Source organism: Vicugna pacos, chromosome 1 (genome assembly GCF_048564905.1).
Source record: "Vicugna pacos chromosome 1, VicPac4, whole genome shotgun sequence".
NCBI lineage: Eukaryota > Metazoa > Chordata > Mammalia > Artiodactyla > Camelidae > Vicugna > Vicugna pacos.
In genome coordinates this window covers 88,668,491-88,689,059 of record NC_132987.1, presented here as the reverse complement: position 1 = coordinate 88,689,059, position 20,569 = coordinate 88,668,491, and the positions used below count along the sequence as shown (strand labels likewise).

Genomic DNA, 20,569 nt, shown 5'->3' with positions numbered 1-20,569 from the left:
AATCTTCTTTCCTGAGAACAGTAAGGCATATTTTGTCAATTTTATTTCATTTTCCTTCTCCTGTTTATGCTTTTTTTGCTTCCACTCTGATTCTGATTACATGATACCAATAATGAATACTTGCTGCCAAGGTCAAAGGTTTCAATTTTATAAATCACACTCGTGTATTAGAGTGTGTGTGTCTTGAAAATAAGGCAGTTTATAAGACAAAATTACCTTTAATAGGAGTTAATAGCATTTCCTTTGGAAATGAGTTAAATTTCAATAATTTGTAGCATTTAAATCTTTGATAAATAACTTAGGCTTGAATGAAAATATTTTCATCTAAGGCCAACATTTATTTGATAATTGCAATATAGATTCCAAGCATGGCTATATGTTTGTCACATTATCCCACCCTCTTATTTTAATAGAAAATGTGATTAAGAAGGTTATGGTGAAACAGATAGCGCAGAACCTGGAATTCTTAGACATTTTGAATCACGTGTCTTCTGTCAGCAAATAAAATGATTAGTAGTATCTCTGAGCCACTGGGGAAATTAACTGATTGTAAGAGACTGGTGTGCTTCCCTTAACCCTTTAATTATGAAAGATCATGATGTTATCTATACTCCTAAATCAATATAAGAACAAAAGCAAAACTCCACTGCGCATTTTGTTTTACTGATTTTTGGTGGACTTTCATTTTGCCCAAACAACAATAATTTCATTGATTTCAGTTTGTATAAGCAGATGTATTTAAGGATCTCTGAGGGCAGTGAATAATATAGGCCCTTAAAAAAAGCTGGTAATGTCATTTCTAATTCAAAATACACAGGAAAGAGCACACGAGACTTCGATAGGAATGCACTGCATCCTGTGCAGATGAGATGGAATTTTATAAATGATTTCCAACCACATTCAATACATGTTAGAACTAGTTCTCGCCACTGTTGCAAAGTCTCTTTTCCTTTAACCCTGTTTACCATAATCAAAGTCACAAGGAGAAGTAAGTGAGGATACTGCTTTCCAAGGTAGAATAGTTTTTATTCTGTTTACTCTGTCTGTACATCTGGGTTTGCTGAATCTTTGAACTTAATTCAAAGCACATTTGCAGACTTTCCCATCTTAACTGATGTGTTTACAAATACGTAAATTATAGAGCTAAATGCAGCCTGATCTGATTTCTGAATGGTCATGGGGCTTTGGCTTAATTGACTGGTTTGATTTTCCAGCTACTTTTATTTCCCTTGCCAAACATTTTACTAGACATGCTAACAAGAAATGAAATGGTCATAAGGCTGCGAGCCATAAGGAAAAGAGTGATAAGCAAAGGTCTGGTTAGTACATAAACGTGATAAATGGCCACTGTAACTGAGAGTTGGCTGAACGAAGCTGTGTATCTGTGACTACATTCAAGTGCTGCATTGAGTTTTTCTAGCATATTAGTCTTCCAAGAATTGTATTAAGGAAGAAACATAGAAATGTAGAGTGATTTATGGAAAACATGCATAGGCAGGGTTTCATTTATTTATTTGTTTGTATATTCATTTTATTTCAGATTAGTTTTCTAGGACCATCCATAGACATTTGATTTACTGTTCTGGAGAGACAGAAGTTTCCAAAGAAATGTTGAATCTTCCTTTTTCTTCCTGAACATTGTCATGTCAAAGCCTAGGTAAAATTTTGAAGAAGCAAGTCTGTAGGCTCAAGGTTTTGGCTAAAATGACTTTTCAAACGTTACTAAATTTCATATATGTGTGTGTGTGTGTGTATAGTATATTTGATATGTTACTGAAAATATATAACTTAATCAGTGTCCTAATGGACAATGAATTGATGTGTCAATTGATTTTTCATATATGAAAATCTGAGAATTTATAGAATTTAAATAATTCTCTCACCTCTTAATAATAAGACATATAGCTTGGGATATATGCATGTACTAAATGTAGTAAACATAACGTTCATGCAACTAAGCTATAATTCATAACCAAAATGAATTAAGAGTTTTCACCTATGAAACAATAAACAAGGAAAGAAATATATTTTCTGGCATCAGGATGGCACACGAACCATAAAATAGAAGGAACACATGAGGAAAAGAAATTATGTGTGCTCTACAGTTAGGTGCACAGGGATGTTTGTTAAAAATCTATTATGTGTTCAAGGTCTTTGACCTTGCTCAGTCAAGATTTGTCTTAACTCAGGTCTTCTCGACTTGGAAGAGGAATGATTTTTTTTTCTTTGTGTAACATGATGGATTTATAGTTAAAACAATATTGTAGCAACAATAAAGGAAGTGAATTATGGGGTAGTAATCTGTGTAGGCTTTGAAACTGTAGTTACATTTTACTGTAACAATTGTCGAAAGTGCTACCCTCTTCAGTCATCCTTTCAATTCAGAATGATGCATAGAATTGATTCCCAACAATTGCCTCAGTTATTATCTGTAGTTGGAGATTTATTCTATTTGTTGATCTATATATCAGTATACCTAACACTTTTGCGTCTTTGCGTCTAATGCTTTTTCATATTTTAAATGTTTCCCTCAGTGTACATTTCCAAAAGTAACGGCATAATACATTCAGGTTGCAACTTCTGGTTTTATAACTTAGCTGTGTGACGTTAAGTTTATTACCTTCTATATATCAGTTTTTTCATGTAAAAAGTGGAAATGATAATTAATAAGTTAGTATATATAAAATAATTAACACCAATATTCTGCATACGCTAAGTACTGTATAAATGCATTTAAATGCTTGTTAAATGTTTACCAGTAATTAAGGCCACATACTTCCAAAATGGTTATTACAAGTTACTACCAATAGCAATTTTAATTTTATTTTCCCTTTAAACATAACATGGATTTTATCATTTTTAATGTGCTAATTGAATACAGATTTTAAAAGTTTTAATTATTAGTCTTAATTGTTTTGTCCGGTTGGCACATAGTATCCATGAAGGTAGGGACTTTGATTTACCTACTGCTGACTAATGGGCACAGGAGAAACACCTAGCGTGTAGCGCTGTAAATATCTGCAGTAGTTGTAATGATTATGGAATTCCTGGCTCTGTCTGGTGCCTGAAGACAGAAATACTTGATTTTACAAATCAGCTAAAACGCAATTAGAGTGAAGCAAGGGGCATATTTTGTGTTCAAGGAAAACCATGCAAATAGGCCAATTTAGGTATCATAGGATATGGGCCCTTGTTCTGAAAACCAATCTTCTTCCATCTTTTTTATTTTTTTGCTTTTGTTTTCTATTGAAAGCTAGTTTTGTTTTTAATTGCAACTTTGTAGATTTGGAGGACAGAGAAAACTTTCAGTTTTTAGTTCATCAGGTGTATCAAAATGCATATGTTCATTGCATATTTGTTGAACTCTGCTGATGGTTATACATTTATTATTTACCATGTATCTAGGTAAACCAGTTATGATCATCACAGAATACATGGAGAATGGTTCCTTGGACAGTTTCTTACGTGTAAGTAAATTTTACATGCATTCACCTATCTCTGCCTTATCTTTAACTATCTACACGTATATAAAGATGGAATGAATCACTGAAAATGATTGATACAACCTCTAATATTGTGCCAAACAATTAGATAATCAGTTTTAAGAAAACTGAACTTGTTAGTACAGAATAGCAAGAGGAAGACTGTAAAATTTCATCTTTGTCTTGCAGCATCCAAATGTTGATGGTTTATATTTTTAAAACAAATTTGTGCAATTTTCTTCAGCCTTTTTATACTGACAAGTTTCACATTGGTTAAAACAAAAATTTAAAAATTCTAAAGTAAGACATAAATAATATTGATATAAAAATATTCTTTTCTTTATATAAAGCAACTTCCATTTATTATAAGATAGAAGACCTCTATCTTTCATATAGTATTTTCCACTCAGAAGCTAAGCATGTGCTGTAATGTCAAAGTATTCTCAATCCAGAGAAATCATTACTTATATATCATAACATATATATACATGTGGGTACATTTCAGTTGTTTACGTTTAGAAAATTTATATTTTAATAATATCAACAATATTACATTCAAAGAAATTCAAAAGCTTTATGGAATACAAGTCTGTCAATCATTAGTCATTGCAACGGATTAAAAAAAAAATAGACCCTGTCCTCATGGTGCTTTCAACAGTATATAAATGGGAACTGATAGATAGATTGATGAAATATATGGTATAATTCATAATCATGGAGGAAAATTCTAGTTTTTCTATGAATTAGAAGTTATATTGTTTACTTTAATATTCACAAGCCAAATAAAAATTTTAGTAGCAATTATTTTCACAAACATATTTCAAAAGCAAGTATTTTACAAACCAGTAATTAAAAATATTATAATAAATATTCATTTAAAATTATCATTTGTGTAGGTATTGCCTAGACATGAAATTTTAATTTTTGTGTATCTATGTATGGATGCATTTATCTGTCTATCTATCTTATAAATCATATATTTCTATTTTAATACAAGTAGATTGGAAGCTTTTCTAAATCCAGGACTCTTTGTCTCTTGCTGCTTTCAGTTTTATGACATACAATTCAGGGTTGGGTAGAAAAAGAAATATTCAGTAAATCTTTTTGACTAATTTTAAGCAAATTGTTTATTATGATAATTGAATATTTAATGTCTACCTTATTTAAAGGCAATTAATATGTCTGGAAAACAAGAAGAAAGAATAAATATTCAATTCAAACCAATAAATAAAAGTCTAAAATAGCCACAGGAACCATTTCATTTTGTTATTCTTAACCTTAAAGTTTCTGAGAAGGAGCTTGTCATCTAAAGACCACAAAATTCTACTTTTGAACCTGAATTCAACAAATATTAGGCTACTTCTTGCTACAAACTGTTTGGTAATGCAGCTACTAGGCTATTCTGTTTTACTCCTGTATCCGTTTATTCACACGTCTTGTTAGGCTGGTGTGTTTAGAGCTAGAATGTATATAATCAGTCATGTTATGATTCAGTATGTGACATTTTAATCAAGATATGGCTTTAGGAAATAGCAACACATCTTAATTGTACATTTGAAATCCTTCTCAGAAACACGATGCCCAGTTTACAGTTATCCAGCTGGTAGGGATGCTTCGCGGGATAGCATCTGGCATGAAGTACCTCTCAGACATGGGCTACGTTCACCGAGACCTTGCTGCTCGGAACATCTTGATCAACAGTAATTTGGTGTGTAAGGTTTCTGATTTTGGACTTTCACGTGTTTTAGAAGATGACCCAGAAGCTGCTTACACAACAAGAGTGAGTAATTCATTTTTTTTCTTTTATCTTTGTATAACATTTTGTATTATGTTGACTAGCAAATGAATAAAAATTATATGCCAAAATTCTTGGTCAATTATATTTTTTCCCAAATGAAACTTATCCTTTAAAAGTAAAATATTGTGACACATTCTGGGGAAATAGTCACTGTTCATAAGGTGAATAATGTTATTAATTCTGAAATTCTATACATTGGTTTAATGATTCTCCAAAAAAGGCAGCAAGTTTCACACATGTCTGAAGTCTTGGTATTTCTCTGCTTATCCATCTTTTTATCATGGTTGAGCCACTGTTAGGAAGCAGATGGGATAAATTCTCAGTATCTGCATCCAACTAGATATAATTTTAAACCATGTTAAAATTAATATTCACATGAGTAACACATGTTTACATTATAAAAATTTTAAAACAAAGCCATAAAAAGGAGAAAAGTCATCTGTAATTTTGCCACCCACAGAGAATATTTTTGACTTTGTGAGTCAATTCTTCCAAACTTTTTTGGCATCCCTATATACATAGACATATGCATGAGTAAATAATTAAAATTATTCTTAATACAAATTGGGTACTGTTTCTTTTCTTAGCAATATACCTCTTGAATATATTTCACTGTCAATAAACAATTTTTGTTTTCACTTTTAGCAATTTGCCATATTGTATTTTCTAGTTGTGTCATTTTTAACCAAACCTTAACTAGTGGACAAATTATTATTACATCTAGTCTTTCAAGAACTTTTTACAAATTTGTAAATAATACATCTGCATTCATAACTGTTTGAGCCTAATGATTCCCTGACATACTCCTAAAAGTAGATTTTCTGTGTTAATCTGTGTCTACTTTAAAAGCACATTTCACCATGCTCCTAATAAAACTAGATATTATCATTATTTTTAGTATTTACTTATTAATTGTGAGGAATTTTATCTAATTATTTTCATTTGCATTCCTTTGATTCAAAATGCATTTGATTATTTCTTCCTATATTTGTTGGCAAGATTTCTTTGAAATAACATTTCTTTAAAGAAATTTTTTTGCATGGAAGAAAATTTAAGAAATGAAGATATAATAATCATTGCTAATGATACTACTTAAAGATAACCAGTTTTAACATTTAATTTCATCTTTTCATATTTTTCTGTGCATTTTCATATATATTTCAATTCTGAATATAGTTTTTAAAAAGATCATACTATATATACTGATATAGAAAATAATTTTACTTAATAAGTCTAATATTTTCTTTATATATAAATTCAGTACTATTTTGTAATCTGCCCTTTTTAACCTGAAATATAAAATATTGGATTTTTCTAAATGATCAAACTTTCTTTTTATAATATTACTAAATAATATATGGTACTCCATTTTATTCATATAATTTATTCAGCAAATATACTATTAATTGGGTATAATTTCAATGTTTTGATATTATTAGCAATACTTTGATGTACATCTTGATATATTTAGTTCCTGTCTTGGTGTCATTACCACCTCAGGATAAATTTCTAGAATGAAAATTGGTGAGTCAAAACGTGGACAGATACGTGAAGATTTGATACATGAGTCGCTTGACAATTTTCCATATAGTTTGTTACCACTTTTCATTTTTAGTGACATTGTGTAAAGGAGGCTGTTCCTCTATACTCTCACCATCCAAGAGACTGGGCAGTTTTTAAAAAAAAATACAGTCAACTTCTGCTGTTTTCTTCTTGTTTAATTCTGAAAGTTTATTCCTGATTAAAAAACAAACAAAGAAACAACAAAAAAATTCTCATTCTTTTCTGAAATGATCTCAATAACTCTATTAACAACTAAAGTTGTCAGTGGCTTCTAAATCACACTGTGTGAAAAATCTCAACCTGCAGACTGAGTTCCATCTGCAGGAAAAGCCACAGTGATAGAACCACAGAAAGACGGAAGCACCGTGTCCCTGAGATTTCCCTAGATGTGTTGATTTAGGAGTTGGAACTCTCCCAATGACTTCCACCCTTGTTCGCATTTGCCCTTTTCAGTTATTCTCTGTAGATTACTTTTGTTCATGAATCTATGTATTTTTCAAAACTGCGTCCTGCATAAAAAGATTGCTGTTCTTAAGAACACAGTTCATTAGATTAAGAACAAGAAAAATGGAAGACAATGTTATGTCTTGCAGCTAGTTGAATTAAATTTAGCACGGTGACTACGCCTACTCAGCTCTGAAAACTTGATAAAATTGCAAACCATGGGTAAATATCTTGATGGTGCTTTTTATTGCTCCTTCTCTGATCTCCAGGAAAATTAGTGAGCCAACATACTGCAGCTAGGCATTATTTTTATGACTAAATTATCATCCCAGGAGGCAACATATGCAACATACGATAATATATTTGTTGTTTGGAAGAGAATGTTTTTTATTCTACTCACTGCTACTCTCTGCATTTTAAAGATATTTTTCATAACCTTCTGCTACTATATGAGCTTTTAACATATTCCATGAAAAATATTCTTGCTGGCATTATCTCTGTTACAACAATTACCTTATCCAAGAAATATTTCCAGTTCTAATAAAAAGTATTTGGTAAAAAAGCCTTTATTTGAGATACTAAATTTTCCAATAATTCATTCACATTCTATTCTCTATTCTATGTCCCATTTTAAACTGAGAACATCTTTGTTCTCAATCCTAGCCTTGATTTCTGGTATTGGGGAGAAATAATTTTTCTCTACCCTTCAAAGTTTCTTTTAGCTGGTCTAATAATCAAATCAACATGAAACAGATTAACAGGAGAAAAACGAATTTAATTTCATATGGATGGGAATCTCAGGTACATGAGAGAGTCAAAGACAGAAAGGTAAAATGATGGATAGATGCCATCTTGAGCTAAGGAGTAGGAAAGGGGGTTTGGGGCTTCAAAGGGGAGGAGGGTAATTCTCATGTTGATAATAAGAGTAGACGTGGGGTAATTAGATGTTTGCCCTGCCGTATAGGTGGGCCACTCAGATAAAATTTATCTCTGGTAATAATTCCTATTCTAGAAAAGGACCCTCCTCTCCCCTCCATGCCAATTTGAATTCTTCCAGGTAGTTAAGGGAGGGGCAGAAGCTTCTCTTAAACTGGCAGAGTCTTTGATTGCCTTTGGCTCAAAATAATTCACATGCCCAAGTGGTACATTTTGGGGAGCAGGATACTGCAAGGAACAATTTCTCTTGTAGGAAATTGAAAGATTCATTCAAACCTAGATTATCTGCTCTCTGGAGACCATATCAGGTTAACTTTCAGAGCGTCATTTATACTGATTGCTACTTTGTCAGGACAAAGGGGTCCACAAGATCACTTCTTGAACCTTAGTAGAAGAATGGTGTGGCTATGTCAAAGTTCCTCTTTAGCATTTGTGAAATAAAAGTGGCACAGAATCTTTGCATTTATGTTTCATTCCCAGAAGATTCTTAAAAACCACACGAACCTCAATGAGCTCATTCAAGACCAATAAATTGCTGGTTAGAGTTCTTCAGTGTTCATCCTTATATTTTCTTGGAACTGCTTGAAATACCCATGGAGGTCCTGGCTTCCTTCTGAGAAGCTGTAATTTGCGTCTGCATTTCTAGAATAATTTAGATACCGTTGATTTAATTTCCCATAATAAACCTTGTTTGGTACAATAATTTTATAATTTACCCTAAAATGTGAGGTATGGCTATAAAGTAATAGGTCTGCTGTTTTGTTTTTTACACAAGCACACTGAAACAATTACATGAGTGTTTCCATACTAGGTTGTCTTTTTGGGAACGTGTACTCACTGCACATTCCTGCAGGAGCACTGCACAGCTTCAGGAACATTGCTGGTGCACAAAATGTTTTGGGAGCTCTTCTTTTGAAATTATCTCTAAAACTAGATTGTGAATAAAACTACCACATCACTCCAAATTGTTTAAGCATATAGTATTTTGGGAAGCAGTCTTGACTAAGATAAGTTTATATCTGGTCTCAATAAGTTTAAAGTTAATAAATAAGGAAAGTAGTGTTTTGTTGCAAAGTCTGTGTTTTTTTTCCTAACCAAAGCAGTATTATTCAGCTTAGACATCCACTTTATTTATTTGATTTATCATGCTATGATATGGTTATTTCAGAAAAACACATTTATCATTTTAAAACAGTGTGCCAAGGCATTCTTTTTTGAATAAACATATCCTTGTTAATCTGCTTTACTGGTCATATTACTTTAGTCACACAACACACTTCAGAAGTTAGCATTCAGTGCCTCAGTATATTAAACCTTTCCGATTGCTCCTCTGAAAGGTGTTGCCTTTAGGTAGAGGGTAACTGCACTAAGGAATCATGAGACACTTGATTCAATGCCCCTGAATGAATGCAGGGTGTCTGATGTTCTCATTTTTAAAACATCTCTGTTGTCAACAGCTAAGGTAGAAGAGCGGAATAGAAATTATATCAACTAATTCTGTATTTTAAAATTCTTAAGCTGGAGGGGACATCTGAGGAGTTGAGAAAATCCTTTGTCTTAAAACTTATTCAACAATTTATTAGACGTTTTCCCGGGCTGCTTTTGATAGTGTCTTAAGTGTACCACAACTTTTCCTTCCTTGTATCCTCAGAGTATGCCTGAAAGGAAAGGGTCAGCAGAGATAGTGATAGACATTTTTTGGGTGTTTTATCTTTTCCACAAGAATATTCAGGAGGAAATCAGAAATTTTTTCTATACACACTTCTAGTTATTTCTCTTGATTTCTCACTATTGAGTTACACAGAAATCCCAGACATTGACACTTTTTATTATATAATATTATTTTGCATGCTGTTATCTTTATAGAATTTATGACTCATGAGATGTTGAGAGTGAGAAAGGTATAAAGTTTTAGTATTATTGTAAAAATAGTTCAATCTTGCAGATTCCCTGAAATGCTCTTGAGGACACCCAGAAATGCTTGTATGACCCTTTGAGAATCACTGTTATAGATATTTTATAAGGAAAAATACCTTAAAAACTAAATAAATATTTGAGCAGTTATTAAATTATACAAAATATGATATGATATATAGTATTATTTGATCTAACATGTTTGAAGAAATATCTTGAAAGCATACCTGTGGCTTCATACCAAATCCATGGGTATACAAATCACCTGGAAATCTCCTAGATTTCAAATGAGACGTATATGATTGGAGCATTTAACTCCGCAAATTAAAAACATCAGGAAATCTGTGTTGTTGAGAAAAGCAAACAAAATATGAATCACCTCTTTTTGGTTACCCATAATGTGAATATATTTCAAAGTATAATTATGGCATGTTTTCTATTTTTTTTTGCACTGAACTACTAATTTGCTTTATTTTATTCGAACAGAAACATAGTATTATTGGTGAGACTGTTTTCCACTGAATAATTTTTCAATCTTTCTCCTCATGAAATTCCACTTTAGACAAGTTAGCATTTTTAGATGTCCATGCACACATCTGTGCATATGAACATTCTTATATTCATATGTTGAAATACATGGAATCCAAAGCTCCAAGATGACAGTGCTCAACCTGCTGTTTTAAACAGCATTAAGTTAGAGAATAGATAGGCTTTTATCTAATTTACATGCTTTGTCATATAAAGTCAATCCAATTCTCAAGTCCCCAAATTCATTGTAGGGGCATGATTACCACACAAACTCATTTGGGAAATTTGTGAAAACCAAATGATATGTTCTTGGTTATATTCTTCATTACTGGTTTTTTTCTTTTTATTTCTGTCCTGAAGATGCATACTGAGTAATTACCAAGTGGATTTTTGCATTGCATGAAAAGGTTCTGTCTTGTGTCACATTGTTTTATAACTAATTAACACCTATTTAATTTTTAGAAGATAAAACCAAATGAAGTTATCACAGGCATTGTGTGTTAAGTGATAGTAAAAAGAATTCTTATTTTACTTAATTTATTTGATTTTTCTTTCTCTATGACTCTGCCAAGTTGATGCCAGAAGTATTCTAGTACGGCTTTGTCTTATCACATTTCATTTGCAAGATAAGAAGAAAAGAGTGGCTAAACTAGGAAGTTAAAAGCTAAGCAGTTAAATACTCCAGTTCAGGATAACTCCATTCTAAGAAACATATAATAATAGAAAACATGAGCCTTAGTTCTGTAGAATTCCCAAGGACTAAAAATTATGCATACCCCAAACTGGTGTAATATAAAAAGATAATTAAATTATTTTGATGAGTAATATATGCCATATATAATTTATACATGAATAAAAAAATAAGTATCTAATCAGTAGCCTTCATATAGTAACTTATTTCAAGCTTGAACCCAAAATACATAATGTCAACCACGAATTTATTTCCTACTCTCTTAGAATCAGTACCAATACATCTGTAGCTTCACAAAGTAAAGGTATAGATTCAAAAATCAGGAAATTCTAGATTTTACAGCCTCAGTTAATGTTGCATCAAAGTTATTGAGAGCTCTAGTAACTTTCTAGGCACCCATTGTAGAGAGAGAAGTAGCATAAACATTTTACCATGTGAAAATAATCCATCCACATTTATGTGGAGAAAAATCACAGCTAAAATTTTGGAGTGGAACACAGGAGTGAGGATGTTCTATGTAAATCGTTTACACACAATCTCTAGCAGGAACTGTTTTCTCTACAATGTATCCGTAATTCATTCATTTATTCATTCGACAAATATTTGAGTGCCTACAATGCTTATAAGACACCGTTCTAAGACCGGAGGATCCAGAGGTGAATAAAACAAACCCCTGGCCTCATGAGCTTACATTCTAGTGTGGGGATTCAGATAATAAACAAACAGGTAAAGGTGCAGCAAGGCAGAGAAGTAAGATGAGGAATGTGGACGGTGTGAGGGGGCTGCTATTCTAGTTAGAAGGATCAGAGAGTTTCTCTGATAAAATGATGTGAGAGCAGAGAATTGGTGAGAGTGAAGGAGTAAATAACATAAAGATTGAGGTTAATAAGCCAGATCCATTTTGCTTTAACAATAATCCAATTTAATAAAATAATTTTAAAAAATTCTCTAATTCCAACAGGCACTCTTTACAAGGAGACAAATTATGTACTTGGTTTAATGATATAACTCAGACTAAACACCACGCGAATAGTGACTGGTCCAGTCTATAGTTTTGGTGAGCCCTGGAAGCTTAGTAAAAATCACTTCCTAAAGTTATTTCCCGTTGACTTGTGAAGATTCCACATTTTCTAATACGTGACGACACACTGCCTAAAACTTTTCCTGTGTGCCCTGAAGCCAATGACCAGCCCCAGACTACCTCGGCTTGGGGAGGGATAGCAGCCATGATGTCCTAAGCCAGTCTTACTGCTTGATGCCTGGAATAGCTAATAATTTGAATCATTCCTGTCCTATGACCCTTTTCAACCAAAATTCTGTATGTCATGGTTCAAGTCCACTCGCATGATTTTGTACCTTTTATTTTCTAGCCATTGCTCTGAAATTGCCCCAATATGTCAAGCAATTTTTGCTAAACATAGCCATACAAGGGAACCATTGCCATGCTGTCTGGTCAGAATTGTTTCATCAAATATTTATGAGATTCTCAACCTACCATTTTGTGTTTCCTTATTTTTCAAATTATCATATTAATAAATCCAAGCTTACTCAAGTTATGTACTTGTTTTGGTTAATTACTAGGATGAATCTAACATTACTTCTATTTCATTATTTGTATTGTAAATATATAGTATTCTTGCTATATTGAATAGGTCTCTCTGACTTGTTTACTTATCAATATTGCTTTTCTGGAAAATTGTGTTCAGAGTACTAAAAATTCAGACTTTGAGATGAATTTCTATAACCTTTTAAAAAATGAAATAAAGATTGAGTATATATAAAATACAGGTTTAAGATTTAAAGCCTCTTTGAACTTTGAAAGGAACTGGACCCACATTAGGATATATGTTTAGTGTTACCCCTAAATTTTTGCATTGTTTTGGCTGAAGATAGACATTATACATCAGGTGCTAATTTATATTGTGTTACATTAAGTCTGAAAGTAACAGAAGAGATGTTTATTTCTAGTTCATTTCCTGGATAGCCATAAAGTACCGTAGAAGGCAAAGTGAAGATTTTCCTATATTTTAAGAAATTTATAAGCATCTCACATACTGTTGAAAAATTTCAAAGGTCCAGATTAATGGCTCTTGCTACCTGAGAGATCATCTGTCTCTGGTCTTGTGTGTCAGTCAACATCTGCTGGCATAATTCTCTCGATGGCTTTTAGATTTGAACTATGGGGAGTCAGAACAGATGCTTCCCCCGGGAGTGCTCTTGGATTGCCCTTCACCTTGTCATGTGCTGTTGTCTACAGTGAATGAAGTTCAGTTCCTGACAATAGATAGATCCTAAATCCTTGAGTCAAATGATTTATCTCTGTAGTCCCACTTCCAACCTGAGAAGCCAATATTTGCCTCCAGGTTAAACACTCAATTACTCAGGGTTTACTAAGATAAACTCTCCAAAATCCTTTGTCACTCTAAGTATGACCTGACAGAGCTCACAGGCAGGCAAATGGGAACTAGGGATCAACAAAGCATTTCCTAAATCGGTAGGGAGAGATTTGTATATGTAATTAGAGAAAAATTAGGGCAGACATGAGATACTATGCCTCAATGTCCAGAGATTTCAGCAATTACACTCCTTTCCTTTAGGAATCAAGACCTGAAGCCCCCTAACCCATAGCAAATGAGCTGACTTCATTAAGCACCTGAAAAATTCAGGGCTTCTAGCCAGATGTCTGCTTTAAACTGTCGAAATTCATTAAGCTTAGAGAACTGAGTTGCAGGATCTTCCAAGAACAGGTTTACTGTATGATTCCTACTCGAACTGCTGTTTCTGGACAAAGTGAACAGGTTTTGGACTACTTAAATCCTGGATTAGAATTTAACAATTACGTAATGCCTCTGCCCTGAGGATCCCTAGTACCTTTACTTGCACCGTTTTATTCACCTTTAACTTTTCTATAAGAATTCTGTGGAAGTAAATCCAGACATGACACCCAATAGACATGCAGTTTAGGCCAGAGTTAGGATCATCTTTGAGAGTCCAAAATAATTAACATTAAAAATGTCAGCATCCTTGATGTTTATGTAGGTTCAAGATAGATATTGGAAAGTTGAAAACGCTAAGGTTTATAAGTTAGCACAGCTGTTAGAGATGATAAAACTTAACATAAAGTCAAGTTTTATGTTTCCCATGACCCTCAACTTATGAATGATAAGATATCTGCACTGCAATCCAAGTTTCAGAGAGGCTAAGAAACTTGGCAAAAATTAAATAGTACAGTCAAAGTTAAGCCTAGGGATGACAACTCCTAATTCTCACTGAACTTAAGAATCCAGTGGAACAAGAAGTGACCATAAATCCCCCTGCGCCCTCAGTCACTAAGCTGTGCATAGACAAGGAATCAGCAACTGGGGGATCTGGCTCTGGGTCTGGCATTGCGAATACGAGGAACAAGCATTAACTTCTGATTCTGTTAAGTTTGGACTGGAGGTCCCACTGCAATTGAAGCTTTAGACACAGTCTATATACTGTGGATCTGGGCTCACTCCAGGCAATTGGAAACTTTTCCCAAATACACAAATATCTGGGGAGCTTACATGTGGATCTAGAGACCACCTTAAGTAAATGCTTCATTTTAAGATCTGTTAAAATATTGTAAAAAGCGTATCTTCATAAATTATTTTTGTAGTAACTATTTGTGCTTTATTTTTCTGAATGCCTAGTAGCATTTTACCAATCAAAATTTAAATTGCCAACTGATTTCAAAGTTTTAGCTCACTAATAACAGTTGCCTTAGAATAGCTTTACTGTGGCAGGAGGGAAGTAAGCCAAATGATGACACCATTTTGTCCTGCCAAATCGAAATTTTTGGATAGTCCATAGAAGGGTAAGTTTGGCAGGTATTTGAAAAGTATCTAAAATTTTTAAATGCCCCCCCACCACATTCATAAACTTAAAAAGCAATTTCTGAGTGTGAAAAAGAAGGAGAAGAGAAAATAAGTCAAGCAATATGGGCTTAAATTTGTTGGGGTGGGAGGCAGGGAAGAAAGAGGAATGTTTGTGGTCCAATAGGAAGCAGAAGTATGAATAAATTTTGCAGTGCATTACTTGTGGGAAATTTAATGAGTCAGACTCTTGTATGCTCAGTTTATTTTATTTTGATAGTCTTAGATCTACAGATGCTCAGCTCGAAGGAGGAGAGCCTTGTTGTGAAGTGTGACTAAATTAAAATTTATGGGCCTCAGCTTCTTCTTCCACCCTTATTTCAGAAGCAAATTGAGCCCTCAAGGACTCTTATCCAAGGTCTCACGATGCCAAGGAGATTTATGTTTTTGCAGCCATAGATGAATAAAACAAAAAAGTAGAGGGAAAAACCTCAAAGAGATACTAGTGTATCCACCAAAATCCAGGTATCAGAAGATGAGCTCTGATGAACTTTTCTAGACTAGAACAGAAATGAAATATCCATGGGAAGTGTGCTAATGGTTAAACAAACAAACAGATACAAAAAAGTACTAATTCCCCTTTGTCTACACAAAATCTAGATAATCCAGATAAAGCCTGGACCTCATTTGAATTATTTTCCCCTGCTGATCAAGATTTGTCACCAACCATCTAAAGCAATAGTTACCCAGTAGGGGTGATTCTGCTCCCCAGTGGGTATTTGATATTGTCTTGAGACATTTTGGCCGTCACAATTGGAAAGGTGCTAATGAGTAGAGGCCAGGGATGCTATTAAATTTACTACAATACACAGGATAGCCTCTATGGCAAAGAATTAATCTGGTCTAAAATGTCTACTGTAGAGAGACCGTGTTCTAAAGTTACCCAACGTGTATAAAAAATGAGTAGGGATCAGATCTCTCTCTCCGGTACTTTATAATTCTTCAGTCCACACTGGACTGCAAGTTGCAGGGAATAATGTGGAATATAGTGCCATTTGTGGAAAATTATGCAAAAGACTAACAATCTGCCATCAAATCTCCTAGAATGTTGAACTTTGGGGTATCAAACTTACCATAACAAATACTATACCTTTTTATTCTTGTTAAATTTCATTCTCATTTGCTTTTGATCTAACACTTGAAATTTATAATTCTTTTCTGCTCAAAGCTCTAAATTTTAAGCGTGATTACTTTATTTTTGATGTTTGATTTCATTTATTAAAATGTCATTGGTGTAAACTCATGAATAAGTAGCTTATTTTTAGCTAGCATTTGAGTCTTACTTATGCATAGTTTTTTTATGTTTTAAAATTTTACTTATCTTCATCTTACAAAGGAATGGAGTAACATTCATGTGTATAGACTAAAAATATTTATTAAATTATTGGTGGTATTTTTAGATTGGTAAAATATCTACAACAGTCATATTGAGACAACTGATATAGAATGCATATTATTTATGGAGTCAGATGAAAATCTTTATAGCATTCTGCAAAATCTGAAATGCTTAATCCATACAATAATCCCATCCTATGAGATATTTTAATAATTTTATAGATACTGTCAAAAATTGATAATCAATGATTCTTATACTTACTATCATTATGAGACTAATAGAATTATTAAGTCATAGCATGAGGGGAAAGAAGAGTATATTAGAAAATTATATGATTTTTAAAAACTATTATGCTAGATATTAGCTCATTCTTATTTGGTATTTACATATATTCTAAAAATTAGATTTAATGTATTGTTTTCTAAAAATGAACTGTATGTTTTTTTAATTCTCAAAATTATCATAGATCTTCAGTAAAATCTACTACTCTAAGTCTATAAAATAATTAATCGTATTCTCTCTCAAGAAAAACTACACACTCCTCCAAGAAACAAGGTATTGTAAATATGAGAGCTAAAAAGTCAGACTCCTGTTTTAAACTGTGGGTATGCAGAAAGGAAGGGGGAAAAGCAGTTACTTCTTTGGACATCCCAGACTAGTCAGGATAATTAAGCAGTTGAAGGATCACAGAAAATGGAGTTACCGAAGTGGCCTAGAAGAGCCTCATGTGTTCTACCAATGAGTTCACAATTGACCAGGATGTTCAACCAAGAAGTGTGCTAGTTACAGAAAGCAGACAAAAAAGCCTCCCACAGAAAACGAATAGCATGTATTTAGGGAAAAGGGAATTCAGTGCAAGTCAATGAACATTCACTGAGTTCCTCCTCCGCACAGTTGCAATATAGTATCTAAACAACACAGTTGCTCTCTGCAGTGAACACAGGCCCGTGTGGCTTCTGCTCACTATCTTCACCTTGTAATCTATTCAGCTTTTCATAGGCTTATGATTTCAAATTATAGTCTGGGCACACTAATTTTATTTATGGCAAAGTATGGGACAGGAGCTACTGAATTTAAAGATTTTGTGATGACAAGTACCCTCACCCTTCCTCAGTCTCTATAATAATATTACGAGCTCAGAAGGAATCTTTCCCGCAGTTTGATTTCAAATGAAGTGTATACTATGAATATTTTTTTTCTCACTTAAAGCTAGAGTGACTCCTTGTTGTTTGCCAATCATGGAAAATGTTTTATATAATGCTTCTTACTCTGATATAATTTTAGCAATAATAGCAACAAACGCTATCCCTTACATCTTCATTTAATAAATTCTTTATGCAAATAATACAAGTGCGCTAAAAAATATGCTCTCCATTTGAAGGGAATTGGAATGAAAGAAAGGGCAACACATTTATTAAGTACTCTATCAAAGATTAGACACTTTATTAGTTGCCTTAAGTATATTATAAATCTATTGCCAATGACAAAAAATTCCCTAAATAATAATGAATAATCCTCAATCACCTTTATTCTCTTCCTTCTCCAGTGATGGATGGTGTCATTTATAAGATGGCAGGCTAAGGGCAGGATGAGAGTCTGGAATGTATGATTATCACTTCATTCTCAGAGCAAAACCAATCAGTCTAAAACACTACCTGGAAGCAGATAACGAAAGTCATCTGATGAGAAAGCTAAATGTTCCAGGGTTAAAATTCTAGGGTTAAAAGCTAATTATCTAGGGATTTGAACGAAATATTGAGCAAAAGCAAACAACACTTACTCATTGACACTTTCTTCTAAATAAAGAGTTCAAATTAGCCCCAGTTGTTCATTTAGAATGAGTTGCATGGATATATGGGAAAATATGAATTAAGAGTTTCCTATTTGTAATTAAAATAAACATATTTACTTTTGAGTATATGAACTTACTGAACAGTGACCTAGAACAGAGCCCAGCAACTAAGAAATTGACTAGTACACTAAAAAGTTGATCAGTGAAAAGTTCTAGGAAAGTTCATGAAACATTTAATTTGCAAACTGATTTAATTGTTGAGCTGATTGAATACCACTTATTTACCTTTCATGTGTTCAGAATAATAAGTTTGGAATCAAATGGAAAATAATCAAAATTTCCCCTTTCCTTATGCTTTCCTATAAGCAAAGCAACAACTCAAGCTTTGATGCAGTTAGGAGCCAGAGCAAAGCTTAGAGTAAAATCCTTGATGACAAACTAGTGAATAAGGCCATGACCTGCACTTCTCAAGCTAACAAATATTGTAATGAAAGCTCTCTGTCATTTCCCAGTTGACTACTGTGCCAAAGCCAGAATATTCTGTTAAGAATTAGTCCAAAGTTAAAGATAATGTAAGAATTATTAGATCAGCCAATGAGTTTCAAAATTGTTATATTGAAAACTTTGAAGCTGCTATTCTAACAATTGTGTGTGCTTGTGTGTGTGGTATGTGAGGCTGCAGCAATTACAAAACATATCAGCAAGAGAGGAGAATTCAATATGTATGTGTTTTGATTAAAATAATTTACCATACATTTTCCCAAACATATTTCTTCTTTTGTGTGTGGGTATTAAACAATGTTTTAACAAGATTTGCACAGTGAAAGCAAATAGACAGCGTTTGATTGGAAAATTGGTCTGGAAATAATTTGCTTGAATCTGTAACTATGTGCTGCGTTAGAAAACACACTGCACAAGTCTCAGTCAAGGACTGTAAGAGCGAAGCTCCCACTGAAGAGACGGGCGTGGCAGCAGTCCCTCCAGTGGCATTCATGTCTGTATCCAGAACCCCTGATGAAAAGACTCCCCTTCCAAGCTGAAACGTACGTGTGGCTGTGTCTTTCCTTAAAAAATTAAAGGAAAACAAAAAAAAAATTTATTAAAATAGTCTCAGCAGGCTTTCCCCCCTTGAATCAGCCTGCCTCCCATTCTTGGAGATGTGCTTTTCCTTTTCTAAATAAATCTTTAAACATCTTTTTGCTGAAAAAAAAAAAAGTCTCAATAGTCTCCTCTGGAAATCAGGGATGAAGCACTTAAGATGAAACAGCTTTGTCAGGTATCATTTTAATCCTGGTTGAAGTAAAATACAATAATTGGGCTTCTTGTTCGTGGTTGTCACCAATCTATTGGGTTTCTTTCTCCCTAATGCCTATATACTTACTTCAACCAGAGATCTTAATAAGGTGACATGTATCTGTGCCTTACATTTCCTAAATATATACAAAATTTTCAACATGGAAAGGACTTTTCTTCTTTCCTTCGGCTATTTTTATGCTTTTAGTAATTTGCTTCTGGGCAAAGTGTCTGTAGCAGAGAGAAGACATTCAGCTGAGATTTGAAAATGTTATCTTTTCTTTGCCCCATGAATACAATTTGTTTGACTGCTGTTAATTCTCAGAGTTCTCCAAAAAAAAAAAAAAGGAGAGAATATATGCCCAGTGATTCCATTTGGTATCTTGAGTAGATTTTGTTTAATGCCAAATGTATAATTCTATTTCTGTCAAAATTAAGGGATAATATTTGAAATCTTGACTCCTTAAAACCCAAACTTGGACTAGACAGGTACAAATAAATTAACTTGATTCTTTAAAAAGTGTTACTATTATTATTTTTAAGATTGAATGTATTGGCAGAGAATGGGCAACATTAGGCTGGGGAAAAGAGCCTCCAGATTTAAACATGAGAAAGGATCTTGTAAATTTTTGTTGAAAAAATGCAAACTATAAAGATGAGAGTAAATGAATGAGTGTAAGTGAGACAAAAAAGAAAGGGGCAACTTCTAAGACTGTATGCCCCCTCATCTCTGTGACAGATAAATATTTTCTGTTCTGTTTTTCTGGCTCTAGGCCATCTTTACTCGGGTGCACATTGAGCAGTGTAGTGTTTCTCACTAACTAACTCCCAAAGCTCTTTTAGTCTGGCAACCATCCCCTCCAACTTGATTTCCCATCACCAGTATAAATCGCAGT

The 20,569-nt window shown here is 33.4% G+C and overlaps 1 protein-coding gene across 3 annotated transcripts in view; it reads left to right on the top strand.

The window, feature by feature from the left end:
• Positions 1–20,569, top strand: part of EPHA3 (EPH receptor A3) — a 331,506-nt gene that overhangs the window by 285,548 nt on the left and 25,389 nt on the right. For all 3 annotated transcript variants that reach the window (XM_006215602.3, XM_072966918.1, XM_072966925.1), the window contains 2 exons: positions 3,406–3,467; positions 5,053–5,262. In XM_006215602.3, the coding sequence (XP_006215664.1) occupies positions 3,406–3,467; positions 5,053–5,262 (272 nt within the window). The remainder of the gene's footprint in view (positions 1–3,405; positions 3,468–5,052; positions 5,263–20,569) is intronic.